Source organism: Aotus nancymaae, unplaced genomic scaffold (assembly GCF_030222135.1).
Source record: "Aotus nancymaae isolate 86718 unplaced genomic scaffold, 86718_ANA_hifiasm-v0.15.2.pri h1tg000048l, whole genome shotgun sequence".
Classification (NCBI taxonomy): Eukaryota; Metazoa; Chordata; class Mammalia; order Primates; family Aotidae; genus Aotus; species Aotus nancymaae.
The window spans coordinates 5,252,076-5,278,468 of NW_026988462.1; the positions used below are offsets into that span (position 1 = coordinate 5,252,076).

General features: G+C 43.1%; 1 protein-coding gene and 1 long non-coding RNA gene across 5 annotated transcripts in view; both read left to right on the forward strand.

The window, feature by feature from the left end:
* Positions 1 to 1,929: 1,929 nt before the first annotated feature.
* On the forward strand, positions 1,930 to 4,424 carry LOC135268962 (uncharacterized). 2 transcript variants are annotated; one of them, XR_010337294.1, is made up of 4 exons: positions 1,930 to 2,211; positions 2,900 to 2,997; positions 3,359 to 3,573; positions 4,339 to 4,424. It is a non-coding gene; the product is annotated as an uncharacterized LOC135268962 (long non-coding RNA). The 2 variants fall into 2 exon arrangements; XR_010337295.1 differs by having other exon boundaries at positions 1,930 to 2,124.
* Positions 4,425 to 4,564: 140 nt separating this feature from the next.
* Positions 4,565 to 26,393, forward strand: part of DZIP1 (DAZ interacting zinc finger protein 1) — a 56,805-nt gene continuing 34,976 nt past the window's right edge. For 2 of the 3 annotated variants that reach the window (XM_064362229.1, XM_064362230.1), the window contains exons 1-8: positions 4,574 to 4,591; positions 4,708 to 5,265; positions 10,169 to 10,256; positions 12,166 to 12,261; positions 13,292 to 13,416; positions 18,759 to 18,920; positions 21,507 to 21,644; positions 24,116 to 24,178. In XM_064362229.1, coding sequence (XP_064218299.1) covers positions 4,589 to 4,591; positions 4,708 to 5,265; positions 10,169 to 10,256; positions 12,166 to 12,261; positions 13,292 to 13,416; positions 18,759 to 18,920; positions 21,507 to 21,644; positions 24,116 to 24,178 — 1,233 coding nt within the window. In that variant the 5' untranslated portion in view covers positions 4,574 to 4,588. Of the gene's footprint in view, positions 4,592 to 4,707; positions 5,266 to 10,168; positions 10,257 to 12,165; positions 12,262 to 13,291; positions 13,417 to 18,758; positions 18,921 to 21,506; positions 21,645 to 24,115; positions 24,179 to 26,393 lie in introns of all 3 variants that reach the window. The other variant, XM_012458615.3, reaches the window with a different exon arrangement.

Here is a 26,393-nt window from a genome sequence, read left to right on the forward strand (position 1 = left end):
GGTTCAAGCAATTCTCGAGCCTCAGCTTCCTAAGTAGCTGGGATTATGGGCATGCACCACCATGCCTGGCTAATTTTTGTATTTTTAGTAGAGACAGGGTTTCACCACGTTGCCCAGGTTGGTCTCAAACTCTTAACCTGAGGTGATCCACCCACCTTGGCCTTCCAAAGTGCTGAGATCACGGGTTTAAACCACAGCACCTGGCCTCTTATTCTTTAAACCACATATATAAAACCAAGGTTAGATCTCTGAAATGGGATTATGAGGCAAAATAATAGGTATTGACTCAGACAACACATGTGATTTCTGCCCTTCTTTATTGTCCCCTTCATACTAAAGGACATTAGCCAGGTAATATCAATAGCTATTTTCAAATGAGAGAAATAGAAACAAATATTTGAAATAAATTCAGCTGTAATGCTTTTGTTTACTAACTGTACAAAATGATTAATATTCACCAATATTATTATATTTCTCTTTAGAATCATTTCTGTCTTCAAAAAGTGAATATTTATTTGAGGACTTACTAAATGCTCAAAATGCTGGAATACTTGAGGTTCTTATAGTCTGATGCGTGAGACAGATACCTTAATCATTAAAAAACATGTTTGATGTGACAATTGGTATAAAAAGTGTTTGTGCACAGATCAAGAATGCATCATGGCTGCTTAGTCACGCCAAAGTCAATTGGTTCTTCTTACTCCAATTCCACATCTGTAGGGTAATATACTCACAGTGGGGATGAGAAATACATATAACTAAAATGGTAAATCAACAAATAATATTAATTAAGCAATCTCTCTCTCTCTCTCACACACACACACACACACACACACACACACACACACACAGGGCTACAGAGTTTGCAAAAACCAGATTTTGCAGAGCAATGGCCCTACTACCTCATATTGTCTGAAATATCTATCTAGAAATCTTTCCCCATAGTACTTACAGGATTTTTATCGAGATCTTGAATTTTCCTTAAAAGCATTTCAAAATTAGACCAATTTAAAATACTATCATGGTCATCCTAGGCCTTAAGGCTTCAAATAAAACTGAAGCAAAGAATTCAATGTAAATATATATTTAGCTGTTGCTATGTTTGAAGCCTGTGCTAAAGTATGGTACAAAGCTGATTCTGTCGGGAGAAGCACAAGGAAAGGCACTTTTACAACGGCAGGTTGGTCCAATAAAAGTTCTGCAGCTACTCCTTTCTAATTTAAAACTATATAGATAGATAGATAGACAGATACAGATATATATGATTGATTGATTGATTGATAGATAGATAGATAGATAGATACAGATATATATCTATAGTTGACAGGTTTTGCAAAAGATGCACTCAAATTTCTCATGATGGTATATACACATGTTCTGGGTTACTTGTGATTTAAAAATACTGAATTTTGTCCCACGTGTTCCAATTCTAGGTTAAAGAAATAAGCACACTTCTCCGGACCCACATCTCCTGTAATTCGCAATGCACATAACGGAAACAGACGCAGAAACCCACGTGGGTTTAAATTCTAGAGTGCTTTGGCGAAAAGTCCCTAATCTCGGTTTTCCATGTCACTCAATGCAGGGCTACATTAGACAGCCTTTTCAAGGTCCTTTGCATCCGCAGACTTCTGCGATTAAAACGCATCTCTTCTTGGAAGATAACTCACATAAAGCTCCTGAGGGAAATTAGCTTGCTGAGGGCCAGGCCAACCACAGGGTAGGAGCGAATCTGGTTTCTCTTTGAAAAGCCTTCCTAGGGTGAGCATCCAGCGCCAGCAACAGAGCGCGCCCGGGCACCACGTGTCTGCGCCTGCTGCCGGATTGGCGGAGCGCATTTTAGCGCTGCGGTCTAGAAGCGCGCGGTCCCGCCCAGCTGCCAGAAGAGCCGGGACACCGAGGGAAGAAGCCAGAGGGAGATCGCGAAGGGGAGGGGGCGGGTGGGGGGTGGGGGATCCCGAGTCGCCCGCGATCTGGAGTCTGGAAGGACCTGGAGCTGCGCCAGGCGACCCGCCTCGCCACAACTTGCCCAGACGAGACACGTTTCATCCTGCGCCCTGCAAGAAGGAGCCGGTCCGCCTCTCTCCGCTCTGCTGCTCCTCGGCCTCTGCAGGCCTTGCCCGGGTTAGCAGCGACCCTGGGGTCTGAGTCCCCTGTGTCGCCCCCGCCCGCTTGCAGCGCCCGGCACCCGCCCAGGAGCGCGCAGCTAGGGTGAGCCGAGACCTGGGATGCGCTAGGAGCCCACAGGAGCCGGTGGCGGACGGGCATCTCAATACCCGCGAAGCGGGCCCTTCTGCCTCTCCCGGCGGCGAGCCGAGCCGCTGCAGATGCTGCTGGCGTAGCCGCAGCAGCCCCCACTACCCGTTTGCCTTCCAAGGAGGGGCGCCGCAGGCGCGGAGGTCTCCTCGGAGCCCGCGTCTCTCGGCCTTTGTCTGCGGGTTCTGCTGCCAGGCGGTGCCATGCGCCTGCGACCTGAGGCGCCGCGCGAGGCTGGGGACGCTGCCCGGGATGGGGAAGGGAGGGAACGGGAAAGCATGCCCCCTTCTTTCCTGTTCCGGCCATCTTGTGACCGAGATCCACGCAAGGGGGCAGGGGTGGGCAACCACACGGCGCCCCACGATGGAGTGTGGCGGCCAACGGAGATGGGCGCCTCAGGCCCGCGGGCATCTGCGCCCAGACCTCAGAGGGGGTGCGCGGGCCACCCCCACGTTCAGCCCCGAAGCCCTTGGCCCAGAGCATGGGTTAATCCTTCTAACAGGCCAGAGACAGCAAAATAGGAGGGATAAGGGGGCGGGAGCTGACGTTTCCTTAACCAAGCGCCTAAGTCATTCAATCGTTCTTCATTCACGTGTCCATTCAGCAAATTCTGAACGCCTTCTCCGTGCCTGTCCTCTGCTAGGTGGTAGGGATATATCCGTGAGCAAGAGAGACCACAGCCCTTGTTCCCGCTGATCCTGCAGCCCAGTGGATGGAGCCCAGAGTCTACAGACCTGTCAGGTCGGTGTCTTGATGCCCTTAAATAGATGGGGGAAGTCAAGTCTTAGGGCTGACAATTTGTTCTAGATGAGGTAGCAAGTAAATGACAGAATCAAACTTTGAACCTATTTATGTCTTTAGCACTTTTATGCCTGGTTGTAGGAAATCGTTCTGTTTTCTAAAGGCCAATTAAAAAATACTTGGACGTATGGTTTATTTGAAACCATATGAAGTGCGTGTTTTATTTCCTGGATGTTTTTGCATGGGTTTATTTCTAGTTAACAATATTTGGAAAGTGCTAAACATATTTGATATTACCACTTTGCTTCCAGTTACTCTGAATTGTATTTTCCTTTCTTCTGTTCACATATTTGGATGTTAGGAAAGAAAAAAAAATTCCTGATGTCTGGTCCAAGCAGGAATTCCCCGGTGGATTGGGGAATGTCTGGCTTTTCCTCAGCTTATTGATCTCTGTGGTAACCACTGGAGGCTCCCAGAAGACTCACAGAAATGAGAGGCCTGAGGTCTACAAGTTGCTGCTAGAAATATTTTAGCCTCTCCAAAACCCAGAATGCAGCCCCGACCCAAATTTGCAAGGTAAATACTATGGCCCTATAAAACTTGTTGGTAAAATTCCCCTTCGTCTGTTTCTACCTTCAGCAATTTGAGAATATATCCTTTTGGAAAGATAGGTGAAGTATTACATATTTTGGGGAGTTCTTTGTACTGCTATCAAAATGTTACATTTAGGCTGCTAACCTATAGAGGAAGAAAGCTTCCATTTAAAAAGCAACTTGGGTGTAAGAAATCTAGAAAGCCTGCCATCAAATATGATTAACTGCAAATTTCATTTTGAAAACAACTTTATTGAGATATAATAAAAATGCACCCTTAATTTTAAGGATACAATTTGATGAATTTGGTCAAGTGTATATTGCTAGGTAATTAACACCGCAATCAAAATGAAGAACGTTTCTGTTATGCCAAAAGCTTCCTCATGCCTTTTTGCAGCCTCTACCCCATTTAATTATATGTATTTTTATTGCTTAATGTTTTCTAAATCGTGTGTAAAAGATGAGGATGAATGGATTTTTTTTCTTTTCTTATCAGTGATGAAATGAATAGATATTTCTAATTTCAAAGCCTAAGGCCAGGGCTGCAGTGAATAAATAACCAGGGATGGCAGTTAGGACCGAGGGTTCTCAGGGATGTGGCTCCCCATGCCTGCCTTAGGGACATGGAGTGTCCAGCCCCAAAGGCCAGGAAAAGTGGCCTGGGGAGCCGGCGTCCAGGAGGTATCCTCTTCGGGTGGACAACTGTGTCCACTCGGGCTCGTCCAAGAGGTTTTCTCTGGTCCCGCAGGGTCCTGGGCGCATGCTGACTGCGCGCGGGCGGACGCGCCCTTTGCTCCAGGTCCGGACCCGGGCGCTGCCATAGCAACGTCCTGGACGCCCAGACTTTAGGCCGCCGCCGCCGCCGCGGAAGCAGGGGACCCGGCCTTCTCCCGTTCCTGAGGGCTGTGGCGGCGGCGGCCCGGGAGGCGGCCCGGGCTGGGTAGAGGAGACCGCCCGCTCCCCCTAAGCAAGCAGAGGCGGCGGATTGGCTTGCAAGCATGGTAAGAGGTGGGAGGCCGGGCTGGGAAAGACGGGGGCTCCCCTGGACCCCCAGCTCCCCAGCCTGCCCACCCCCCATCCCCGCCTCCCACCGCGCTCTCTTTGTTCCCCCCCGCAGCCCTTCCAGAAGCATGTCTACTACCCGCTCTCCAGCGGCCCGGAGGGGCCCGACGTCGCTGTGGCCGCCGCCGCCGGCGCGGCCTCCATGGCTTGTGCGCCCCCCAGTTCGGCTTTGGGGCCCCTGCCCTTCTTCCAGTTCAGGCCGCGGCTGGAGAGTGTAGACTGGCGGCGGCTGAGTGCCATCGACGTGGACAAGGTGGCGGGGGCCGTGGACGTGCTGACGCTGCAGGAGAACATCATGAACATCACCTTCTGCAAGCTGGAGGACGAGAAGTGCCCGCACTGCCAGTCGGGGGTGGATCCGGTGCTGCTGAAGCTCATCCGTCTGGCGCAGTTCACCATCGAGTACCTGCTGCACTCGCAGGAGTTCCTCACCTCGCAGTTGCACACCCTGGAGGAGCGGCTGCGTCTGAGCCACTGCGACGGCGAGCAGAGCAAGAAGCTGCTCTCCAAGCAGGCGGGGGAGATCAAAATGCTCAAGGAAGAGTGCAAACGCAGGAAGAAGATGATCTCCTCCCAGCAGCTGATGATCGAGGCCAGAGCCAACTATTACCAGGTGGGCAGCTGTGTCCCATTTGAGAGGCCTGTCCTGGTTCACCACTCTTTCTTCTTAAAGATGTATATTGTATATCAGAAGACACAGTATTTTAAGCAAAAACAGTCATTTTAACCAACAAATGTCATGGTTCATTACCTTCCGCAGACGACCAGGGGCTTAATAATTAAACCACAAATGTCGTTTGCGGTGCTTTATGGAAGTTATTCTAAATGCTGGTTGTTGAAACTCTTTCCTCCTCCTAATCAACCTAATCATGAAAAAAACCATATACAAATTGCTGTTGAAGTCAGCCTCCAAATGATCCAGAATGTTTAAATTTGTAGGGTCTTTTTCTCATTTTTACAAATTTTGAAATATTTTCAAACTGACAGAAAAGTTACCAGGAGAGGGTAAAGAATTTTCATATGACCTTCATCCAGATTCCCCAATTATTAGCATTCGCCACAGTTCCGCTGTTTCTGTGGACATACTGTTATAACTTTTGAACCATTTCACAGTGAGTTGCAGATCCTAAATATTTCTAAGAACAAGAACTTTCACTTACATAACAACAGTATTTAAAGAATAAAATGTTTTTATCTTCTGGTCTTAATCTTCCACTGTTTTGGGTTAGACATTGAGTCCAAGTATTTTTTAGTATAACATAAACCAATGTATATGTTTTTTATTGACTAGTTGGAGGATGTGCAGAAGGCATAAACAATGATTGAGAAAGATATCGAAGTACACAACAGATTAACAACATTGATGCTATGTCCTTACTTTCTAGTTCTTTTGGCCAACTATGGCTTAAAATGCCTCAGTGGATTTAGGAATAGTGGAGTCAATGCATGAATGCTGTAGAGAACTGGGTGCAGAGCAGAGCAAATGATGGAGTTAATATTGCTCAGGACTGACCCAGCAGGAATGTTCTTCAGATAGAGGAATAGTTAGGAAAGAATACTATTAGAGGCTGGGCAGGGTGGCTCATGCCTGTAATCCCAGCACTCTGGGAGGCTGAGGTGGGTGGATCACAAGGTCAAGAGATCGAGATCATCCTGGCCAACATAGTGAAACCTCATCTCTACTAAAACTACAAAAATTAGCTGGGTGTGGTGGCACGTGCCTGTAATCCCAGCTACTCAGGAGGCTGAGGCAAGAGAATGGCTTGAACCCAGGAGGTGGAGATTGTAGTGAGCCAAGATTGAGCCACTGCACTCCAGCCTGGTGACAGAGCGAGACTCCATCTCAAAAAAAAAATACTATTAAAAGGACTTAGTGTTTGGTCTTGGGTAGATAACCCTGAGGTATAATCTTCAAATGACACTGGGCATTGCTGATTGTCTGTTTGTTTCATAAATGCTGCTTAACAATTAAATATTTACAAATAGTGCTAAGATGGTTTTTCCTTGTGCAACGAATAGAATGGATTCCATTTTAACATGTTTAAAAGTTTATTATACTCCAGCTTTAGCAGTCATCTAGCTAAATGTTAAAACCTCTAACATACAGAAATTGTATGTTTATCAACTTTTTTTTCCCTTTTTTGGGGTTACCATAGAAACAGCTGTTATAAGAGAAAATTTTCTTTTTCTTTTTTTTTCTTTGAGACAGAATCTTACTCTGTTGTCCAGGCTGCAGTGCTGGAGTGCAGTGGCGCAATCTCTGCTCACTGCAGGCTCTGTCTCCAGGGTTCAAGTGATTCTCCTACCTCAGCCTCCCAAGTAGCTGGGACTACATGCATGTGCCACCATGCCCGGCTAATTTTTGTATTTTTAGTAGAGATGGGGTTTCACCATTTTGACCAGGCTAGTCTTGAACTCCTGACCTCAAGTGATCCACCTGCCTCAGCCTCCCAAAGTGCTGGGATTACAAATGTGAGCCACCTCGCCCAGCCTAAGAGAAGGTTTTCAAATGTGAATGATAAGTAAGGATTAAAAGATAATGACTTAATTTATCAAATGAGTGACACCTACTACTTTTTCAGCTACCAGACCTTGGCAAGTTGCTCAACCTCCCTGTGCCTCAGTATCTACTCTGTGAAATGGGAATATTAATTGTACTACCATATAGCAGTTGTTAATGGGGATTGAATGACTTAGTGCATGGACTGTGCTTAGAGCAGTGCTTGACATATAGTTAGTTGTTACTGTGTTGGCTAATACCTGGGAATGAGGGAAAAATGTTTTGTGGCGTGACAAATGCCAAAGCTGACATATTACAAAATGTGAACATTCATATGACTGCCATCATGTCAGTTTTTCTTTCTTCCCCTATACAGAAAATCCAAAGCCTGGACTCCTTGTTCTGACACAATGATTGGGTCCACAGCATTATCAGTGTGACCTTAGAGGAATTGTGGTCTTATTCTCATTCTCATACCACTTCTCTTTGTCTCCATTTTCTTTGCTTTAAGAAATCATAAGAACCGAGTAGCTGAGACAAAAAAAATTAAAGATGTCTGTTCTTGAAGGCTTGAACACACAGACACACACATCTCCTAATGGGCTTTTTTCCCCTACTGGGGTGTGTGTGTGTGTGTGTGTGTGTGTGTGTTGTATATAAGGGGGGTAGTGATGGCAATGTGTAAGGTCTTTTTCCTCAATATTTTATTTTAAAAAATTTAAAAAGAAAAATTAAAATGAAATATAGCGAATACCCATATATGGAGAATTTTTAAAGAAAAACCTCATTGATTTTTAAATAAAAACTAGTATTAGAATATTATAAATATACAAAAAAGTGCATAGACTAATGAAAGACACACCATATACCCACCTTTTAGATTTAACTCAGGTTAGGCCGGGCTTGGTGGCTCACGCCTGTAATTCTAGCACTTTGGGAGGCCAAGATGGGCGGATCATTTGAGGTTGAGAGTTCATAACCAGGCTGGCCAAAATGGTGAAACCCCATCTTTACTAAAAATACAAAAATGAGTGGTGGCAGGCACCTGTAATCCCAGCTACTCGGGAGGCTGAGGCAGGAGACTCGCTTGAACCTGGGAGGTTAAGGCTTCAGTGAGCCATGACTGCGCCACTGGACTCCAGTCTGGGTGGCAGAGGGAGACACTGTCCGAAAAAAGAAAAGAAAAGAAATATACAGAATGTTAGTTTTAGAAACCAAAGCCTGAAGTCTGGATAAAGTTACACTAAGGAGTATGGTGAACAGAAGAACATGCTCAGTGACACACAACGGGCATGAAAACAGCAAAATCCAGATGGAGAGAAATTTTGCAGGACAAGCTTCAGCCTCTTCAGCAAAAGGATAGGAAGAAACAAAAGAGGTGGAGGGGAAACCTATTAAGACTGTTAAGACACATAACCATCAGTTACAGGATATGAGCCTTATTTGGATCCAGTTATTAATATTTATTCCAAAACAAACCAAATGTATTTTTCTAAGACAATATGTGAAATATGGGGAAAAGTATCAAATTAACAAAAATTTAAAATTATCCAAAGAGTTGGATATCCATTTTTAAAAAGAATTTAATTTTTATATTTTATAAGGTGGAATAATGGTATTGATTTGTCTTCAACTCCTATCTTTCTTTTAGAGATACATTCTGAAATATTTACAAATGAAATATTTAACATCCAGGATTTACTTCAGAGTAATCCAGTGGTAAGGACATAGATGAAACACATGGAATTTTTTCTCAAAATTTGAATCATTGTTAAAGTGGAGAAACGGAGGTATAGGTGGAATTGATTTCTTTTTTCTTAGAAAATTTATTTTGATAGGTTATACTTCCAAGCTTTTGTTCATTCATGTATTAAGGTTATGCTCTGGCAACAAAGCTATAGATAAGCTGGAGTCCCTGCCCTCAGAGGCTGCATTCTAGAACCCAGAGGTACTGGGCAGGAGATAGTAAACAAGTGAAGTACATAAACGTGAAGATATTAGCCAGTGAGATGTATGAAGATGAAAATAAGACAATGTGATATGGCAGAGACTGGAAGGAGGATCTTGAGGGAGGACCTTGTTGAGGACATGCCATCATCGCCAGCGTGGAAGATGCTGGATGAATGACACCTTGGATGTCAGGAAGGTGCCAGCCATGGGAGGAAGGTCTGGGGAAGATCAGGCAGGGGCAACAGTGATGCAAAGACTCTGGGACTGGCGGGCCTGCGGGACAGAAAGAAGGCTGGTGTGGCTGGAGTGGCACCGGCAGGTTGTTGTTGATAGAATTGGAGCTGCCAGTCTAACAAGAGCAGCGACAGGGGCTCCAGAAAGCACCAGAAGGGATCCTTTAACTGTCAATATATGGTTTTCACTGCCTTGTGTTCAGTTTGGGAGGAATGTCCTGGTTATATTTTTATTTATTTACTTATATTTTTGCTTTTTGTAGAGATGAGCTCTGGCCATGTTGCCCAGGCTGGTCTTGAACTCCTGGCTGAAGTGACCCCCCCACTGCTTTTGGCCTCCTAAGTGCTGGGATTATAGGCATGAGCCACCGTGACTGGCCTGGTCTCATGTCTCTCTTTTTAGTCATGCTTTCAGTATCTTTTGCCAGTATGGTATCTTTCAGGGAGACCTGATTTTTTTTTTTTTTTTTGAGGTGGAGTCTTGCTCTGTTGCCCAGGCTGGAGTACAGTGACGCAATCTCGGCTCACTACAGCCTCCACCTCCCAGGTTCAAGTGATTCTCCTGCCTCAGTCTCCTTAGTAGCTGGGACAACTGGTGGGCACCACTATACCAGGCTAATTTTTGTATTTTTCTGTAGATATGGAGTTTCACCGTATTGGCCAGGCTGATCTTGAACTCCTGACCTCAGGTGATCTGCCTGCCTCAGCCTCCCAAAAGTGCTGGGATTATAGGCGTGAGCCACCATGCCCAACCAGGTACCTGAATCACAATTGCAATTAAGTGGGATGACACTCGTTACAGACACTTGGATTTGTTGCTCTCTTTTTTTCAGTGCCATTTTTGTGACAAGGCCTTTATGAACCAAGCTTTTCTACAAAGCCACATTCAACGCCGCCACACTGAAGAAAATTCTCGTTTTGGTAAGTAACGAGCTCTGTTTCAAAGGTCTTTTCTTTCAGCCCCCTTTTTCTTTTGGCAATGAGACATGGTCCAGTATATTTCCCAATCCTTTTAAAAGAAGCATCACGGTCCCTGTCAATTCAGTAAGTAAATATGGAGCCCTCGGGAGTTGCACACAGTGCACTACGTGCTGGGGATACAGCCACAAGCAGAACGGAGAAGCCCCACTCTCTCTCTCGAGTCTTGCGCTCTAAGGGGGCTTCAGGAGACACATTTAAACAGATAAATGAGTAATTCTTTTCAAATGGTGGCAAATGCAATGAACATCATAGCCCAGGACCATGGGGTAGAGAGTGACACCAGGTGGGGTGAAAGTCTGGGAAAAGTGTGTCACAGTCCAAGGGAACACTGACTGTAAAGGGCATGAGGTGTGTCGGGATGTTGTGTTTGTGAAAAAGCAGGGCTGGTGGAATGGAATAGAATGGGCGAGGTGATGGTGTGCGGTGAGGCTGCAGCACTGGGGGCCTGATCATGGGAGGTCGTGAAGGCATGGACTGGAATGTGTACATTTTTATATGCATAACAGGGAGCCACTGGAGGAATTTAGTTAGGAGAGGGGCATGATCTAACTTGTACCTTAGCATGACCCTTCTAGCTGCGGATGGAGACTAGACTGTTGGGGTGACAGTGGAAGCAGTGGATGAGTGAGGGGAGGAGGCTGCAATCGCAGCCCAGGTGAGAGAGACTGGGGCCTAGACCAGCTTTGTCCCCAGGCAGATGGGCAGGTGAAGATGCAACGGATATGTTGTGGACCGAGAACCTACAGACGACCCTGAGTTTCCGTCCTCCATGTTTGGGTGAATGATGTGATGTTTCCTGTGATGGAGGGCCTGGGTCGCGAGGTAGTTTGAAGGAGGAAGAGGGATGAGAGTTTGTGCTTGCCATAGGTGCATTTACATCACACGTGCAATGGACCTGCAGGTAGTGGGGTTACTGGAGGCCTGTAGTTTGAGGTGGAGACCCAGGCTGGAGATTTAAATCTGGGAATCACTGGAGTAGGGTTGGTCTGGCTGAGGTCACCTAGATAGAGAGGAGAAGGGGGTGAGGCCAGCCCCAAGGTCTTTCCAATGCTAGGAGCTCAGAAAGGGCATCGGCAGAGAGTGAGGAATAGTCTTTCTCAAGGCTGGAGGGAAACTTGGGGAGTATGTTGTCATGGAAACCAAGGGAAAAGTATTTCACAGAGGAGGCAGTGGTCAGTCATATCGAATGCTCCTGAGGTACAGAGTAAGACGAAGACTGAGAATGGACTGCTGTTGTCAAGACAGTTGTAGGTGACAGCTTCAGTAGACAGGTGGGGACAAAAGTCTGGTTCAGCTGAGCTGAGAATCGTGAGGGAGTGGTCCTACTGTATCCAGATATTGGTTTCAATAACGCTTACTGGGAAGGAGAGCAGAGACATGAGGCTTCATCTGGACAGAAATGTGAGACCAAGGGACAATTTTTGTTTCATTTGATGTGGGAGATACTAAGATGTGTTTGGGTGCGTACCACTAACAATATAGATGGTATGCAAAATGAAGACGCAAGAGAGGGGAGGGGACTCTGAGGGTTACCAAGGAGCCAGGTTTCCTACCATTGAAGTGTTCTCAAAGCAAAGAATGTAAAGCCTCTTTCTCCATGGGCAGATCAAAGCTTCCCGCAGATTGCCACAGTAACCCACAGAAATTCTCATTTTGATCTTTCATTTCTTTTTTTTGAGATGGAATCTCCTTCTGTCACTCAGGCGGGAGTGCAGTGGTATCATCTTAGCTCACTGCAACCTCCACTTCCTGGGTTCAAGTGATTCTCTTGCCTCAGCCTCTCAAGTAGCTGGGCCTAAAGGTGCCCACCACCATGCCTGGCTAATTTTTGTATCTTTTTTTTTTTTAGTAGAGACGGGGATTTGCTATGTTACCCAGGCTGGTCTCGAACTCCTGGCCTCAACTAATCCATCTGCTTTGGCCTCTCAAAGAGCTGGGATTACAGGTGTGAGCCACTGTGCCCGACCTCATTCTGATCTTAAATGTTCTCAGTATCTAGATGTGTATACTTGGCTTATTTAGTCAATTACCTGCATTTCCCTCCATTTTGGGCCAGGCTGTTTCCATTTCTGCCCATTTTAGTTAACTAGATTATTTAGGAAATAGCTAAGTTTCGTAGAAACAAACTTAACAGCATAATAATCTCATTAATAAGTCTTGGACCACTGATAAAACTTAGCAGTATATTGGAAAGATGAACTATTTTAATTAACCTACCATTCTTTAGCGTGAAACTGACCTTCTTTCTCTTCTGTTTCAGTATCTTTTTCTAACTCATACTCGTTTCAGAGAGGGTTTCAGACTCTGAAACGAGTATTATCTCTTCAGGTCATCTTTGAGATTCTGACTTTCTACTTTGGTTTCCATACCTTTCATGTCTACACTCACAGACACATGTACATCCATTCAGTCATGTGTACATCTGCATGTAAGTACATGTACATAAGTATTCTTCCTTTCACTTGTTGCTTCCTTTTACAACTTTCCAGTACCTCACTTCTACCCCAGTTGATAGGCTATGGCCCAAGTTTGCATTTTGAATGCACCCCCCAGCCCTCTGCTTGTGTTAGCACTGATGGGGTCCTCAGGAGAGTTTGGTGGGAGCCTGAAGAATGGCAACCAGAGACTCCAGTATGGTGGTTCCTGCAGAGGAAGCCATTGCTTGCCTTCTCTGATTGCGACAGGCACCTCTAAGAAGAGCCCAGAGTGCTACTGGGTCAAAGCACCCTGTATTATTCCTTGTTACCATTATTGCTCCCTGAAAGAATCTGCTGAAAATAATTCAGTGCCCCAAAATACAAAGGGCTCCAAATAAACTCTAAAGAGCAAAAATTGGTTCATATGGCATGAAACAAGTCATCGTATCCCAAGTAAGAGAGCAGTTTCCTTTGTTTTATCAATAGGACTGTACCCCATAAGTTTCCAGGTGCGTTTCGTAAGAGATGGTGTTTTAACACAATTTTCTGTTCCAACAGAGTATCAGAAAAATGCACAAATTGAGAAGCTCCGGAGTGAGATTGTCGTATTGAAGGAAGAGCTGCAGCTCACCAGGTCTGAGCTGGAGGCTGCACACCATGCCAGTGCGGTTAGATTCTCCAAGGTACCAGGCAGAATTCTGTGGTGTTTTAATTACAATTAACTGTATATAATTCAATTGTGCCATGGACTCTAATAAACAGAGGACACTTAAGAGTCCTTTGAACTTGACAAGATGATTGTATTTCTTATTGCCAATCTACTCTTCGGTATCTTAGTACAAAGCACATCACTGGAAATATAGTTCTCTCTCTCTCTCTTTTTTTTTTTTTGAAATGGAGTCTCGCTCTGTAGCCCAGGCTCGAGTGCAGTGGCATGATCTCGGCTCACTGCATCCTCCGCCTCCTGGGTCCTGGTTCAAGCAATTCTCCTGCCTCAGCCTCCCAAGTAGCTGGGATTACAGCAAAGTGCCACCATGACCAGCTAATTTTTGTATTTTTAGTAGAGACAAGGTTTCACCATGTTGGCCAGGCTGGTTTCAAACTCCTGATCTCATGATCTACCCGCCTTGACCTCCCAAAGTGCTGGGATTACAGGCATGAGCCACCGCGCCCAGCCTCATTCTCTATTTTTTGAAAGTCTTAGAAAATTGAGGTGGAATTCATGTAACACACAATTAACTTTCTAAAATTTTGGTTAAAATAAGTCTGACACTTCTCGCATCTCACTGGGCTACAGTCAAGGTGTCAGGAGGACCATGTGCCTTGGTAGAGGCCATAGAACAGAGTATTTCCTGCTTACTTGGTTGTTGGCAGAGTTCAGTTCCTGGCAGGAGTAGGCCAGAGGTCTACATTTTCTTCCAAGCTGTACATTGAGGGAGCGCTGCTCATTATTTCCCATGAGGCTGCCCATACTCTTGGGCTCCTGGCCCTCTTCATCCATATTCAAAGCCACCAATAGTGGGTCGAGTCCCCTTCATACTTCTAGTCTGTTTCCTTTTTTCTTTTTTCTCATCTGTGTGACCCATGTGTCAGCCCATTGGGTGCTTGTAATGACTCATTCATAGATAACTGGGGTGATGGCCCAAGGGGAAAGAGGGCCATGATGCATTGGGTTCTGACTTCTGTGGGTCACTGTGGGTACACCGTGGGTACCACATATGCCACGGTTGATCCAACAGAGTGTTGACCTTGATATACTTAATGGAGGAGTAAGGCCACCAAAGAGCATTTCTTTCCTTGTTACTGTTGGAGTGACAGTGTGCTCAGTTCTTCCTTGTTTCTCCCATGGAGACAGGAAGTGTGACTTTGTAGGGGAAACAGCAGTCATTTCACAGAATAATTGACGGAGCCCTCTGTCTTCCACATGGGCTCACTCTCACTCTCTCTTTTTATTGTGGTAGTGTACATATAACATAAAATTTATCATTTTAACCATTTTAAGTGTACATTTCAGTAGTGGTGAGTATATTCACATTGTTATGCAGCCAATCTCCAGAACATTTTTATACTGAAAAACTGAAACTCTACTGATTAAATAACAGTGCTCCACTCCCACCTCCTTCCAGCTACTTTTCATCCCTATGATTTTGCCTGCTCTAGATACCTCATATGAATGAAAGCATAGAGTATTTGCCTTTTTGTCATCATTGGCTTATTTTACTCAGCATAATGTCCTCAAGGTTTATCTATGTTGTAGCGTGTGTTGGAATTTCCTTCCTTTTTCAGGCTGAATAATAGTTCATGGTATATGTATATATACCACATTTTGCTTATTCATTCGTCTGTTGCACACTTGGGTTGCATCCACTTCTTAACTGTTATGACTGGTGCTGCTATGAATGAACAATGGTGTGCCAACATCTCTTTTAGATAATTAACCATTTTACAGTGTACAATTCAGTAGAATTTAGTGTATTCACAGTGATGTGCAGCCATCATCTCTCTAGTTTCAAAATTTTCAACACCCCAGAAAAATAACCTGTACCCATTAAATAATCACTCCTGCTACAGTTATCCCCTGGTAACCACGAATGTTTTTATGTCTACAAATTTTCCTATGCTGTATATTTCATTTAAAAAATATGCAAACCAGGTGTGGTGGCTCACAACTGTAATCCCAGTATTTTGGGAGGGCAAGATGGGAGGATTGCTTGAGCCCAGGAGTTCTAGACCAGTCTGCAAAACATGGTGAGACCCTGTCTCTACAAAAAATTTAAAAATTAGCCGAGGGTGGTGGCATGCACTTGTGGTCCAGCTACTCAGGAGGTTGAGGAAGGAGTAAGATGGCTTGAGTCCAGGAGGTCAAGGCTTCAGTGAGCTGTGTTCACAACTGCACTCCAGTTGGCTAAGGAATGAGACCCTATCTCCAAAAACAAACAAACAAACAAACAAAAGGATTGTGTGACCTTTGTGTCTGGATTTTTTCACTTAGCATAATGTTCTTGACGTTCATCTAAGTTGTAATGTGTATCAGTACTTTATTTTGTCTTGCTGAATAATATTCCATTGTTTATATGTATGTATATGCAATTTGTTTATCCAGTCATCCATTGATGGACATTTGGTTCATTTTCACCTTTTGGCTATAATGAATAATGCTACTATAAACATTCATGTGGCAGTTTCTATGTGGACATATGTTTTCATTTTTCTTGATTATATACTTAGGAGTGTAATTGCTGAGTCACATGGTAATTTTATGTCTAACTTTCTCAGGAACCACCAAACTGTCTTTCACAGTAGCTGTACCATGTTACATTTTCACCAGTAATGTTCATATTTCTCCACATCCTCACTAACGCTTATTATACTTTTTTGTTTTGTTAATTAAAGCCATCCTATTGGGTGGGTGGGAAGTGGTATCTCATCAGGTTTTGATTCGTATTTCCCTAACAACCAATGATATTGAACATCTCTTCATGCTTATTTTCCATTTGTATATATCTTATTTGGAGAAATGTCTATTCAAGTCCTTTGCCCATTTTTTAATTGAGTTGTTTGCCTTTTTCTTGTTGAGCTGTATGGGTTCTTTGTATATTCTAATAGTTTCATTACTTTAGCTCTTATATTTAGGTCATTGATCCATTTTGAGTTAATTTTTACGTATAGATTGAGAGGGGGTCCAACTTCATACTTTTGCATGTGGTTTATCCAGTTGTCCCAGCACCAATTATTGAAGAGACTATTCTTTTTCCATTAAATGTTCTTAGCACCATTGTTAGAAATCAGTTGATCATAGATGTTTGGGTTTATCTCTGGATTCTCAATTCCATTCCATTAGTCTGTATGTCTAATTTAAATTGATAAGTGTGCATTGTCCAACTTTGTTTTTCTTTTTTAATATTGTTTTGGTTATTTGTGGTCTCTGATAGTTCCATATAAATTTGTGGATTGGCTTTTCCATTTCTGCAAAGAAGGTTATTGGAATGGGATTATATTGAATCTTTTGATTGCTTAGGAGAGTATTGCCACTTTTACTATATTAAATCTACCAATCCATGAACATGGGATGTCTTTCCATTTATTTAGGTGTTCTTTAATTTTTATAACAAAGTTGGACAATTTTCAGCGTACAAGTCTTTCACCTTTTAGGGTTACATTTATTTCTGGGTATTTTATTCTTTGGGATGCTATTATAAATGGAATTGTTATCTTAATTTCTTTTTTGGATTGTTCATTGCTGGTATATAGAAATATAACTATTTTTTGCATCATTGCTGGTATATAGAAATATAAATGTTTTTTGTTTTGTACTCTGAAACTTTGCTGAATTTATTACTTTAACAGTTTCTTGTGGATTCTATGTTATTTTCTTTAAACAGTTGGTAGAATTCACTAGTAAAGCCATCTCATCTTTTCTTGGACTTTTCCTTTTTAGGAGGTTTTGATTACTAACTCTATCTCTTTATTTATTGAAAGTCTATTGAAATTTCCTTTGTCTTGGGTCAGTCTGGTAATTTGTATGTTTCTAGGAATTTGTCCATTCATCTAGCTTATCTAATTTATTGGTGTGTAATTGTTCATTATATTCCCTTTTAATCCTTTTAATTTCTCTAAGATTGGTAGTCATGTCCTCACTTTCACCTCTTAGTCAGGGTAGCTAAAAGTTTGTCAGTTTTGTTGATCTTTGCAAAGAACCAAATTTTGGCTTCATTTATTCTCTCTGTTGCTTTCCTGTTCTTTGCTCTAATTTTCATTGTTTTTTTCTTTCTGCTGCCTTTGAGTTTGGTTTGCTTTTTTCCAGCTAGGTTATTTATTTAACTTTTTCTTCTTCATTTGTTTCTTTGGAAATAGAATCTCTCTCTGTTGCCCAGGCTGGAGTGCAGTGGCACAATCACAGCTCACTGCAGCCTTGACCTCCCAGGTCCAGGTGGTCCTCCCACCTCAGCCTTCTAAGCAGCTGGGATTACAGGCACATACCACCATGCCTGGCTAATTTTGTTTTTTAATTTTTGTTAGAGATGAGGTCTCACAATGTTTCCCAGGATGGTCTCAAACTCCTAAGGTCAAGCGATTCCCTCACTGTGGCCTTCCAAAGTGTTGGAATAACAAGCATGAGGCAGCATACCTGGCTCTTTCTTCTTTTTAAATATAGGCTCTTACAGCTATAAATTTCTTTCTGAGCACTGATTTGGCTGCATCTCATGAATTTTGATATGTTGTGTTTTCATTTTCATTAACCTCACAGTATCTTCCAATTTCCCTAGGGAGTTTTTCTTTAACCCATTGGTTGTTTAAGAGCATGTTGTTTAATTTCCACATATTTGCTAATTTCCCAGTTCCCTTCTGTTACTGATTTCTGGCTTCATTCTATTGTGATCATGATTTTAATCATTTTAAATCTGAGAAACACTTTATGGACTAAAAACAGGTCTTCCTGGTGAATATTCCATGTGAATTTAAGGAGAATGCATATTCTGCCATTGTTGGGTACAGAGTTCTGTATATGTTTGTTAGGGCTAGTTGGCTTATAGTATTGTTCAAGCTCTCAATTTGGATTTTAAAAACCCTGAAGATCATTGAGAAATCAAGTGCTGACCTTAAATCTAGCTCCTATAAATCTGAATTTGTATTTTTTGGGGGTGGGATGGGGCTACACTACCCACATTGTTATGGTGCCAAGAAATGTTCTTTTATTGCTCAATATATGTTTTCTTTAAAGTATATTTACATTTTATCTATTATGGCATGACTTTTATACAAGTTCATGGAACACAAAAAACTGAAGGCCTTGGGCCTCTGTGTTGGTATTTTAAGGGATATAAGGACAAGAGGATTCTGTGTGCTGCCTTTAGAAAAACCATTGTGCACAGACTTGCCATGATAGGAAATATTTATTACAAGCCTGACTGAAATTAGCAGTACTAGCTAACATTTTTGAAGTGATGCTATGAACTTTTATTTTAAATACTGCTTATTTTCTTCAGACCAGAACTTTTAAACCTGTGTATTAAAATAATTTCAGGAATATGAAATGCAGAAAACAAAAGAGGAAGACTTTTTGAAGTTATTTGATAGGTGGAAAGAAGAGGAAAAGGAGAAACTAGTTGATGAAATGGAGAAAGTCAAGGAGATGTTTATGAAGCAATTTAAAGAATTAACTTCAAAGAATTCAGCATTAGAATATGTAAGTATTGAACCTAAATGTTCTTATGGTATTGATTGCCTTGAGAGGTGGTGTTAGGATGGCATTAAGGCCAGGGGATGCAGGAGTTACTTTAGGGTACCCTGTAAAGACATTCTTCTCCCTGAGAGTCTTCAGGGAGGCATAGAGGAGACAGAGCAAGCCAGAGATGTTTTGCTGAGAATGGGAGCTTTGACCTTAAACTCCAGTGCAGAAGACTCATGGTGAGATATAGAAGACCCTCTTCTATGAAGGTCTCTCTTTTCTATCTGGTTAGGTTAGCCTTGAACTGAAAACCCCTCTCTGAGTTTTGGAACTTTCCACTGTCCTGTGGGAGGGGAAGGAAGCAGACTCAGAAAGACTGAGTAAGAACCTTTGCCAGGCCCCCTCCTCAACCCAGGCCTGGGTGTGGTCTCTAAAGCAAGCAGTTTATGGCTAAATGAGCCCCTCTCCCCAATGGGAACAGCCCTGGTCCTTACTGCCCTGGCCTCATGCATAGATGATACCTGAGCTGCCTCTTTAGAAAGCAGCCAATCAATCGGTGTCCTCCTGCTGAGAATTCTAAGCTTCCTGGTTAGATTTGATCTGAGTCTTCTTTGGCGAAAAGGAAGAAAGGAAGGGAGCGGAGTGAAGGTCCTTGAGCTCCCTCTAGGGGCCAATAAGTTTTAAAATAGAGAAAATAGAGAAATACTTTTGGAATTCACGGGAAGTCTTTCCTAAAACTCTTTAAACTCTAGTGTGGGGGTTGGCAAACTATGGCCCATGAACCAAGTCCAGCATACTACCTGTTTTTGATTGGCCTGTGACCTAAGACTAGTTTTTAATTTTTTTTTTTTTTTTTTTTTTTTTTAGACAGAGTCTGGCTCTGTCTCCCAGTCTGGAGTGCAGTGGCATGATCTCGGCTAACTGCAACCTCTGCCTCCTGGGTTCAAGTGATTCTCGTGCCTCAGCCAGAGTAGCTGGGGTTGCAGGCACGTGCCACCACACCTGGCTAATTTTTGTATTTTTAGTAGAGCCACTTTCACCATATTGGCAAGGAGGGTCTCGAACTCCTGGCCTCAAATGTTCCTCCCACTTGGGCCTCCCGAAGTGCTGGAATTACAGGTGTGAGCCACTATGCCCAGCCAGTTTTCACATTTTTAAAACATTGGGAAAAAAGAACACTATTTGTGACACAGGAAAATTTCATTAAAGTTCACATTTCAGTGTCATGAGTGAAGTTTTATGGAAACACAGCCATGTTTGGTAATTTACTGTATGTCTATGGCATTTCTGTGCAGGAGGGGTAGAGCTGAATGTTTTGTCTGAGACCTTGCGCGTGATTTATAACTGTTGCTATTGACCTTGGCTACCTGGCTGAGATGGTGTTTGTCAGGTTTCTCCACTGAAGATTTTCTCTTTCTTCCTCCTTCCTCTGCTCTCCTTTCTGAAATGAAGTCACTATGAGCAACCTACACTGAGGAGTGGAGAAGTGCACTCTCCCATCCTTTTGTTTTTGAAGTTAAAATGTTACCTTCTGTGGTTTTCTGAGACTTTTTGCCATGAGTAACATTGGGAGTAACATCAAAAGAAAAGGGTAAAATTAAAACGTTGTGTCCCTAATGGATTTACTGATGTGGTCCCTGGACAGTGTTGGCCTCTCACTAAACGAGCTTAAGAACTGGGTGCATTTAGTTCTTCTGTTTCTGGCACCTATTAAGTGCCCATCAAAAATTTTAAGACCCTGCTGGACCTGGTGGCTCACGTCTGTAATCCCAGTACTTTGGGAGGCCGAGGTAGGCAGGTTGCTGCATGAGCCCAGGAGTTTGAGACCAGCTTGGGCAACATGGCAAAACCCTGTCTCTACAAAAATTAGCCGGGTGTGGTGGTGCATGCCTGTAGTCCCAGCTACCTGGGAGGCTGAGGTGGAAGGATTGCTTGAACCCAAAGGGTTGAGGCTGCAGTGAGCCATGATCACATCACTGCACTCTGGCCTGGGCGACAGAATGAGACTCTGTCTCAAAAATATTTAAAAAAGACTCGTTTAAGATTAGAAAGTCAGATTTTCCTTCCCCTTTTTTCACCCTGTGTGTATTCTTTTTTTTTTTTTTTTTTTTTGAGACGGAGTTTCACTCTTGTTACCCAGGCTGAAGTGCAATGGCGCGATCTCGGCTCACCACAACCTCCGCCTCCTGGGTTCAGGCAATTCTCCTGCTTCAGCCTCCCGAGTAGCTGGGATTACAGGCGCGCGCCACCATGCCCAGCTAATTTTTGTATTTTTAGTAGAGATGGGGTTTCACCATGTTGACCAGGATGGTCTCGATCTCTTGACCTCGTGATCCACCCGCCTCGGACTCCCAAAATGCTGGGATTACAGGCGTGAGCCACCGCGCCCGGCCCCTCTGTGTGTATTCTGATGGGAAGATCAGCAAGGAGTAGAAACAAACCAGTAAAACCACAGAGAAACAGAAGTGGGAGAAGCACCAGGAGCATTCAAGAGGGCAGTCAGATTTTAAACACCTACGTGCTCCCTGAGTTTATTCTCTGTTTCAGTCTTAAAACGTCCAACTGTAGTACTCTGTAGTACTAAGCTTGAACTTTATCTTACAGCAACTGTCGGAAATCCAGAAGTCCAATATGCAGATCAAGTCCAACATAGGCACATTAAAAGATGCACACGAGTTTAAAGAAGACCGTTCTCCATATCCCCAGGATTTCCAGAATGTCATGCAGCTTCTTGATAGTCAGGTATGTGCAAGTGGGTGACAGCTGCAGTGGATGCCTGCCTTCTTCTTAGTGAAGTAATGTACAGTGAGTGGCATCTGCAGAAAAAGTGTCTGTCTTTTTCAGTAACCATGAAGGTGACTATGTCTTTTCTTTGTCTCCTACAACATGCCTAAGCCATAAGAGGTGTTTGTTACACGCTTGCTGTTGGCGAATAGCATACACAACAGTTTCTTCCCTCCATAAAATCTATTTGAATTGGTTAGTATAACCTCACTATTGATTTTTCATCTTTTAGATGTAGCTCTCAATTTCAAAACCTGTGGAAGGGCATATTGAAACACCAGATTTTATTTTAGAGCTTAAATATACTGCTAACTGTATTTTTAGTAGAAACAGTTTCACCATGTTGGCCTGGCTGGTCTAGAACTCCTGACCTCAGGTGATCCACCCACCTTGGCCCAATTAGCTGGGAGTGGTGGCAGGCGCCCGTAATCCCAGCTACTTGGAAGGCTGAGGCTGGAGAATTGCCTGAACCTGGGAGGCAGAGGTTGCAGTGAGCCAAGATCATGCCATTACACTCCAGCCTGGGCAACAAAAGCGAAACTCCATCTCAAAAAATTTTTTAAAATTAAAAAAAATACACACACACACACACACACACACACACACTGCTAACTGGCAGTTACACTTATCAAATATAATCACTTATCAAATATAATCAAATATCAACTCTTACACTTATCAAATATAATCACTTCCATTTGGAAGTGAACCTCTGTAATCAGCACAATCTTCACCGTGGCTGTTTTGGTCACAGTGGTTTAGGGGAACAGTTTTTTAAAACCAGGAAGCAAATAGAGATGAGAGCTTACAAATTCAGGATTTTTTTGTAAACACCTGGGCCATTCTAAAAAAGGTAAGTGGACTTTGGAAATAGGGACCACTGCTTCTTGCTTCAATGCTCACGTCTTGCCTCCTCAACCCAAAGCTACCTGCTCCACTGCAGTCAGGCTGACCACGTCCCCGTCCTGTCTTAAGTCCTTCAGTGTCCCTTATTCTGAACTTCCCACCAGCACACAGAGTGCTTCAGATTCTGGACTCTGGGCCATCTCCCTCTGTTCTCTGCTTTCCTGACACTCCAGTGGCCCAGCAGCCCATGCCTCTGAGAACGTGGCCTTCTGTCTTCTTCCTCAGTTCTGGCTGCTTTCCTGCCTGTCCTGCAGCCCCTAGTTTTCGGGGCCTGTCTTCTACTCATTCTTTAATATTCAGCTAGTGGAGCAAGCACCTCTTTCAGAAAGTTCTTCTGAGCCTCTAGGCTACAGCATTTCTGTAGTCCCTAAGTGGGGCCTGATCACACACATTATATGGGGATTCTCTATGGCTGCATCCACTCGCCTCCAGTGCAGAGCAGAGCCTGTCTCTTCGTCCTCTCTTAGCCTGCCAGTGGCCACTCAGCGAGCTGCCTGCTATAAGGTAGGAGACCAGGAGCTGTGTCCTGAATTGAACTGTTGACAGTTGCTTCCAGCAGGCTGGAGACCACAGCTGGTCACTTATGAGCTCAAGGATGTGGTTATAAAATCCTGAGTTCCCATCTAAATTTCTTCTGTTTCTGTCCTGTGAGTTGTGTTGTCAGTTCAGAACCCATGGCCTCAGAAACCCTGATGTTTCCTTTTGTCCTCTTAGGTTGGCAAACTAGCACCTACTTTTGTAAATAAAGTGTTACTGGCTATGTCCCAGTAACATTTTATGGGTGCTAGTTCACTTACATCTTATCCATGGGTTGTCTCAGTACAATTGTCCCAGTGCAGTTGTGGGATGACACAGCTGTATCGTGTTGTGTTGTAACCAAATTGTCTGGCCCCCCAGAGCCTATGATATTTACTACTAGCTTCTTACCAGAAAATGTTTGCTGACCCCTGCCTTATGGTATAAGATTAAAACCAGATGCAAATGTATTTAAGCATTTTTGACTGTATATATATCTTTAAAAAAATACCAGCTGTATTAGTCTGTTCTTATACTGCTATAAAGAACTACCTAAGACTGGGTAATTTATAAAGAAAAGAGGCTTAATTGACTCACAGTTCCACAGGCTGTACAGGAGGCATGGCTGGAGAGGCCTCAGGAAACTTACAATCATGGTAGAAGGAAGAAGAGGAAGCAAGCACGTCTTACGATGGTGGAGCAGGAGAGAAAGAGAGAGTGAAGGGGGAAGGGCTAAACACCTTTAAACAACCAGATTTTGTGAGAACTCACTCACTATCATGAGAACAGCAAGGGGGAAGTCCGCCCCCATGATTCAGTCACCTCCTACCAGGCCCCTCCTCCAACACATGAGATTTGAGTGGGGACAGAGAGCCAAACTATCACCAGCTAAAATTGTACTAGATAGACAGTTGGGTTTCATAGGTACCCACTAGAAAGGAAGCTTCCATATTGCATAGATCTCATTGTTACAGTTGCACATAAATTATTCTTTTACTCTTTTGTAGGAAAGCAAGTGGACGGCACGAGTTCAAGCTATTCATCAAGAACACAAAAAAGAGAAGGGTCGGGTAAGTCTAAAGTGGGACTTTTTTTTTTTTTTTTTTTTTGAGACAGAGTCTCACTCTGTCGCCATGCACCAGGCTGGAGTGCAGTGACACAATCTTGGCTCACTGCAACCTCCGCCTCCAGGCTTCAAGCAATTCTCCTGCCTCAGCCTCCCGAGTAGCTGGGACTACAGGTGTGCACCACCATCCCCAGCTAATTTTTGTATTTTTAGTAGAGACGGGGTTTCACCATGTTGGCCAGGATGGTCTCGATCTCTTGACCTCATGATCTGCCCGCCTCGGCCTCCCAAAGTGCTGGGATTACAGGCTTGAGCCACTGCACCCGGCCAAAGTGGGCCATTTTTTAAAGGAATATTTGCTTTTATTTTTTATAAATGTGATATTTGTCCACTTAATGACATTTGGGGAGAAATGTTTAGCAAAATTAAAATTACCTATAATTCTAACACCAAAGATAACCACTGCTACTACTTTCTTCTAATTTATTTCAATTTTCTTTCTATGCATTTCTGTAAGTGGAGAACCCCATATGTATATAGTTTTACATTTGAATTATGTTTTATAGGTTTATGTGCTTTTCACTTAATATATCATAGACCTTTCCTAAGTTTTAAAGTATTTTTCAAAATCATGACTTTTAATGGCTTCATGATCTTATGGATGTATCTTAAGTTACATAATTATTTCTTCATTGTTGTTTACATGTTTCTGAATCTTTTCCTTCAGGGAACTGCAATGTAAGTAATTTTTTTAAAAGGCAAGAACTGTTCACATTAAAATCACTGTAATGAAAAAAACTTTAATTATGACACTGATTCTCTTTCACCTCAGAACATCAGAAATTTAAGTGTTACAATGTGTTTACACTAGTGCAAAACATCTAAAGTAGATGTATTTGAGAAGATCTTAAAATAGGAAAACTTCTGTTTATTTTTTCACTTGAAATTATATTCTGTATCTTGGTATTTCTTGTAAATCTTTTCTGAATGGAAAAAAATTCCTCTTTTGCACATTTTCTAGTATTACCTTTCTTAGTAGAATATTAAATGATAAAAATCATATACTATATATGTGTATAATAGCTAGGATGAAGTGTTTTCAGATGATAAAAAAATTTGTCAGCTTGTATTTCTCCAAAGTAGAACAAATACTGAGTAAGATGGTGGAGGGCGGGGAAAAAACTAAACAGTGCTAGAGGCAAACTAAAGCAAAGCAAAAAATAAAAATAAAAGTATTTCACAAACCACCTGCAGTTCTTGAGGAACTTCCATTGGAAACTTAGATATTAATCTACCTTTAAGATTGTGTCATTACTAAAAAAGGAAATAGGAACCAGTATTTTTCCTCTATTCCATTTATAATATCATTTAGTCATGCAAATAATACATATTTGTATTGTGATAATACACATACACCCAATACACGTATCTATATACATACACATATATACAGTAGTTTATATTGAAAATTATATTACTGATGCAGCAGTTCAATATAGGAGATATTTACTGAGCATCTGCTATGAACTACACTTTACAGGGCTAAAAAGAGGTGTGGAACAATGCCTGCCCTTAGATTGCCTGTAGTACAGAAGGAGTGTAGGAGTGAGGCTACAGATATGGCAATCAGGATGGGATAAATGCAGAGTGCCCTAGGGACTGAACAGAAAGTTTTTTGAAGTGGGGTTAGGGCTGTGTGTGGATCATGCCCATGTTCACTTCTGTAGCCTAAACAACTCTTCTGAGTTTCAGATCAGGTAGTCAGCTTTGTACTTGACATCTCCATGGGCTTCTCAAGTGCAACATGCCTACGATGAAGTTCTTGGGTTTGTTCCCCAGACATGGCAAATGGCACCCTTGTTCCTCCAGATGCTCATCTTGATTCCATCTTTCTCCCTCAGTCCTTTAGTCCAGGCAGGGCCCACTGTATGGAACCAGTTCTTCTGTACTTTCCTGTTGCCTCTACCATTAACTGAGCCTCCATCATTTCTGAAAGAGCCTCAGGGTGGGTCCTTCCCCTTCCTTAGTCTGCTCTTCACAGAGCCAGCAAAATAACCTGGCTGCTGGCCACCACTCTAGCCTCAGCCTGAGCCCCCCTCTCTCTGAACCTTCTCGTTCCAGCCACGATGACTTTCTGCTAATTTCTAGAACATTCTGGCCTTTTCCTCTTTTATACCCAGTTTCATTGCTGGGAAGCCCTTCCACTTGCTCTTCACATG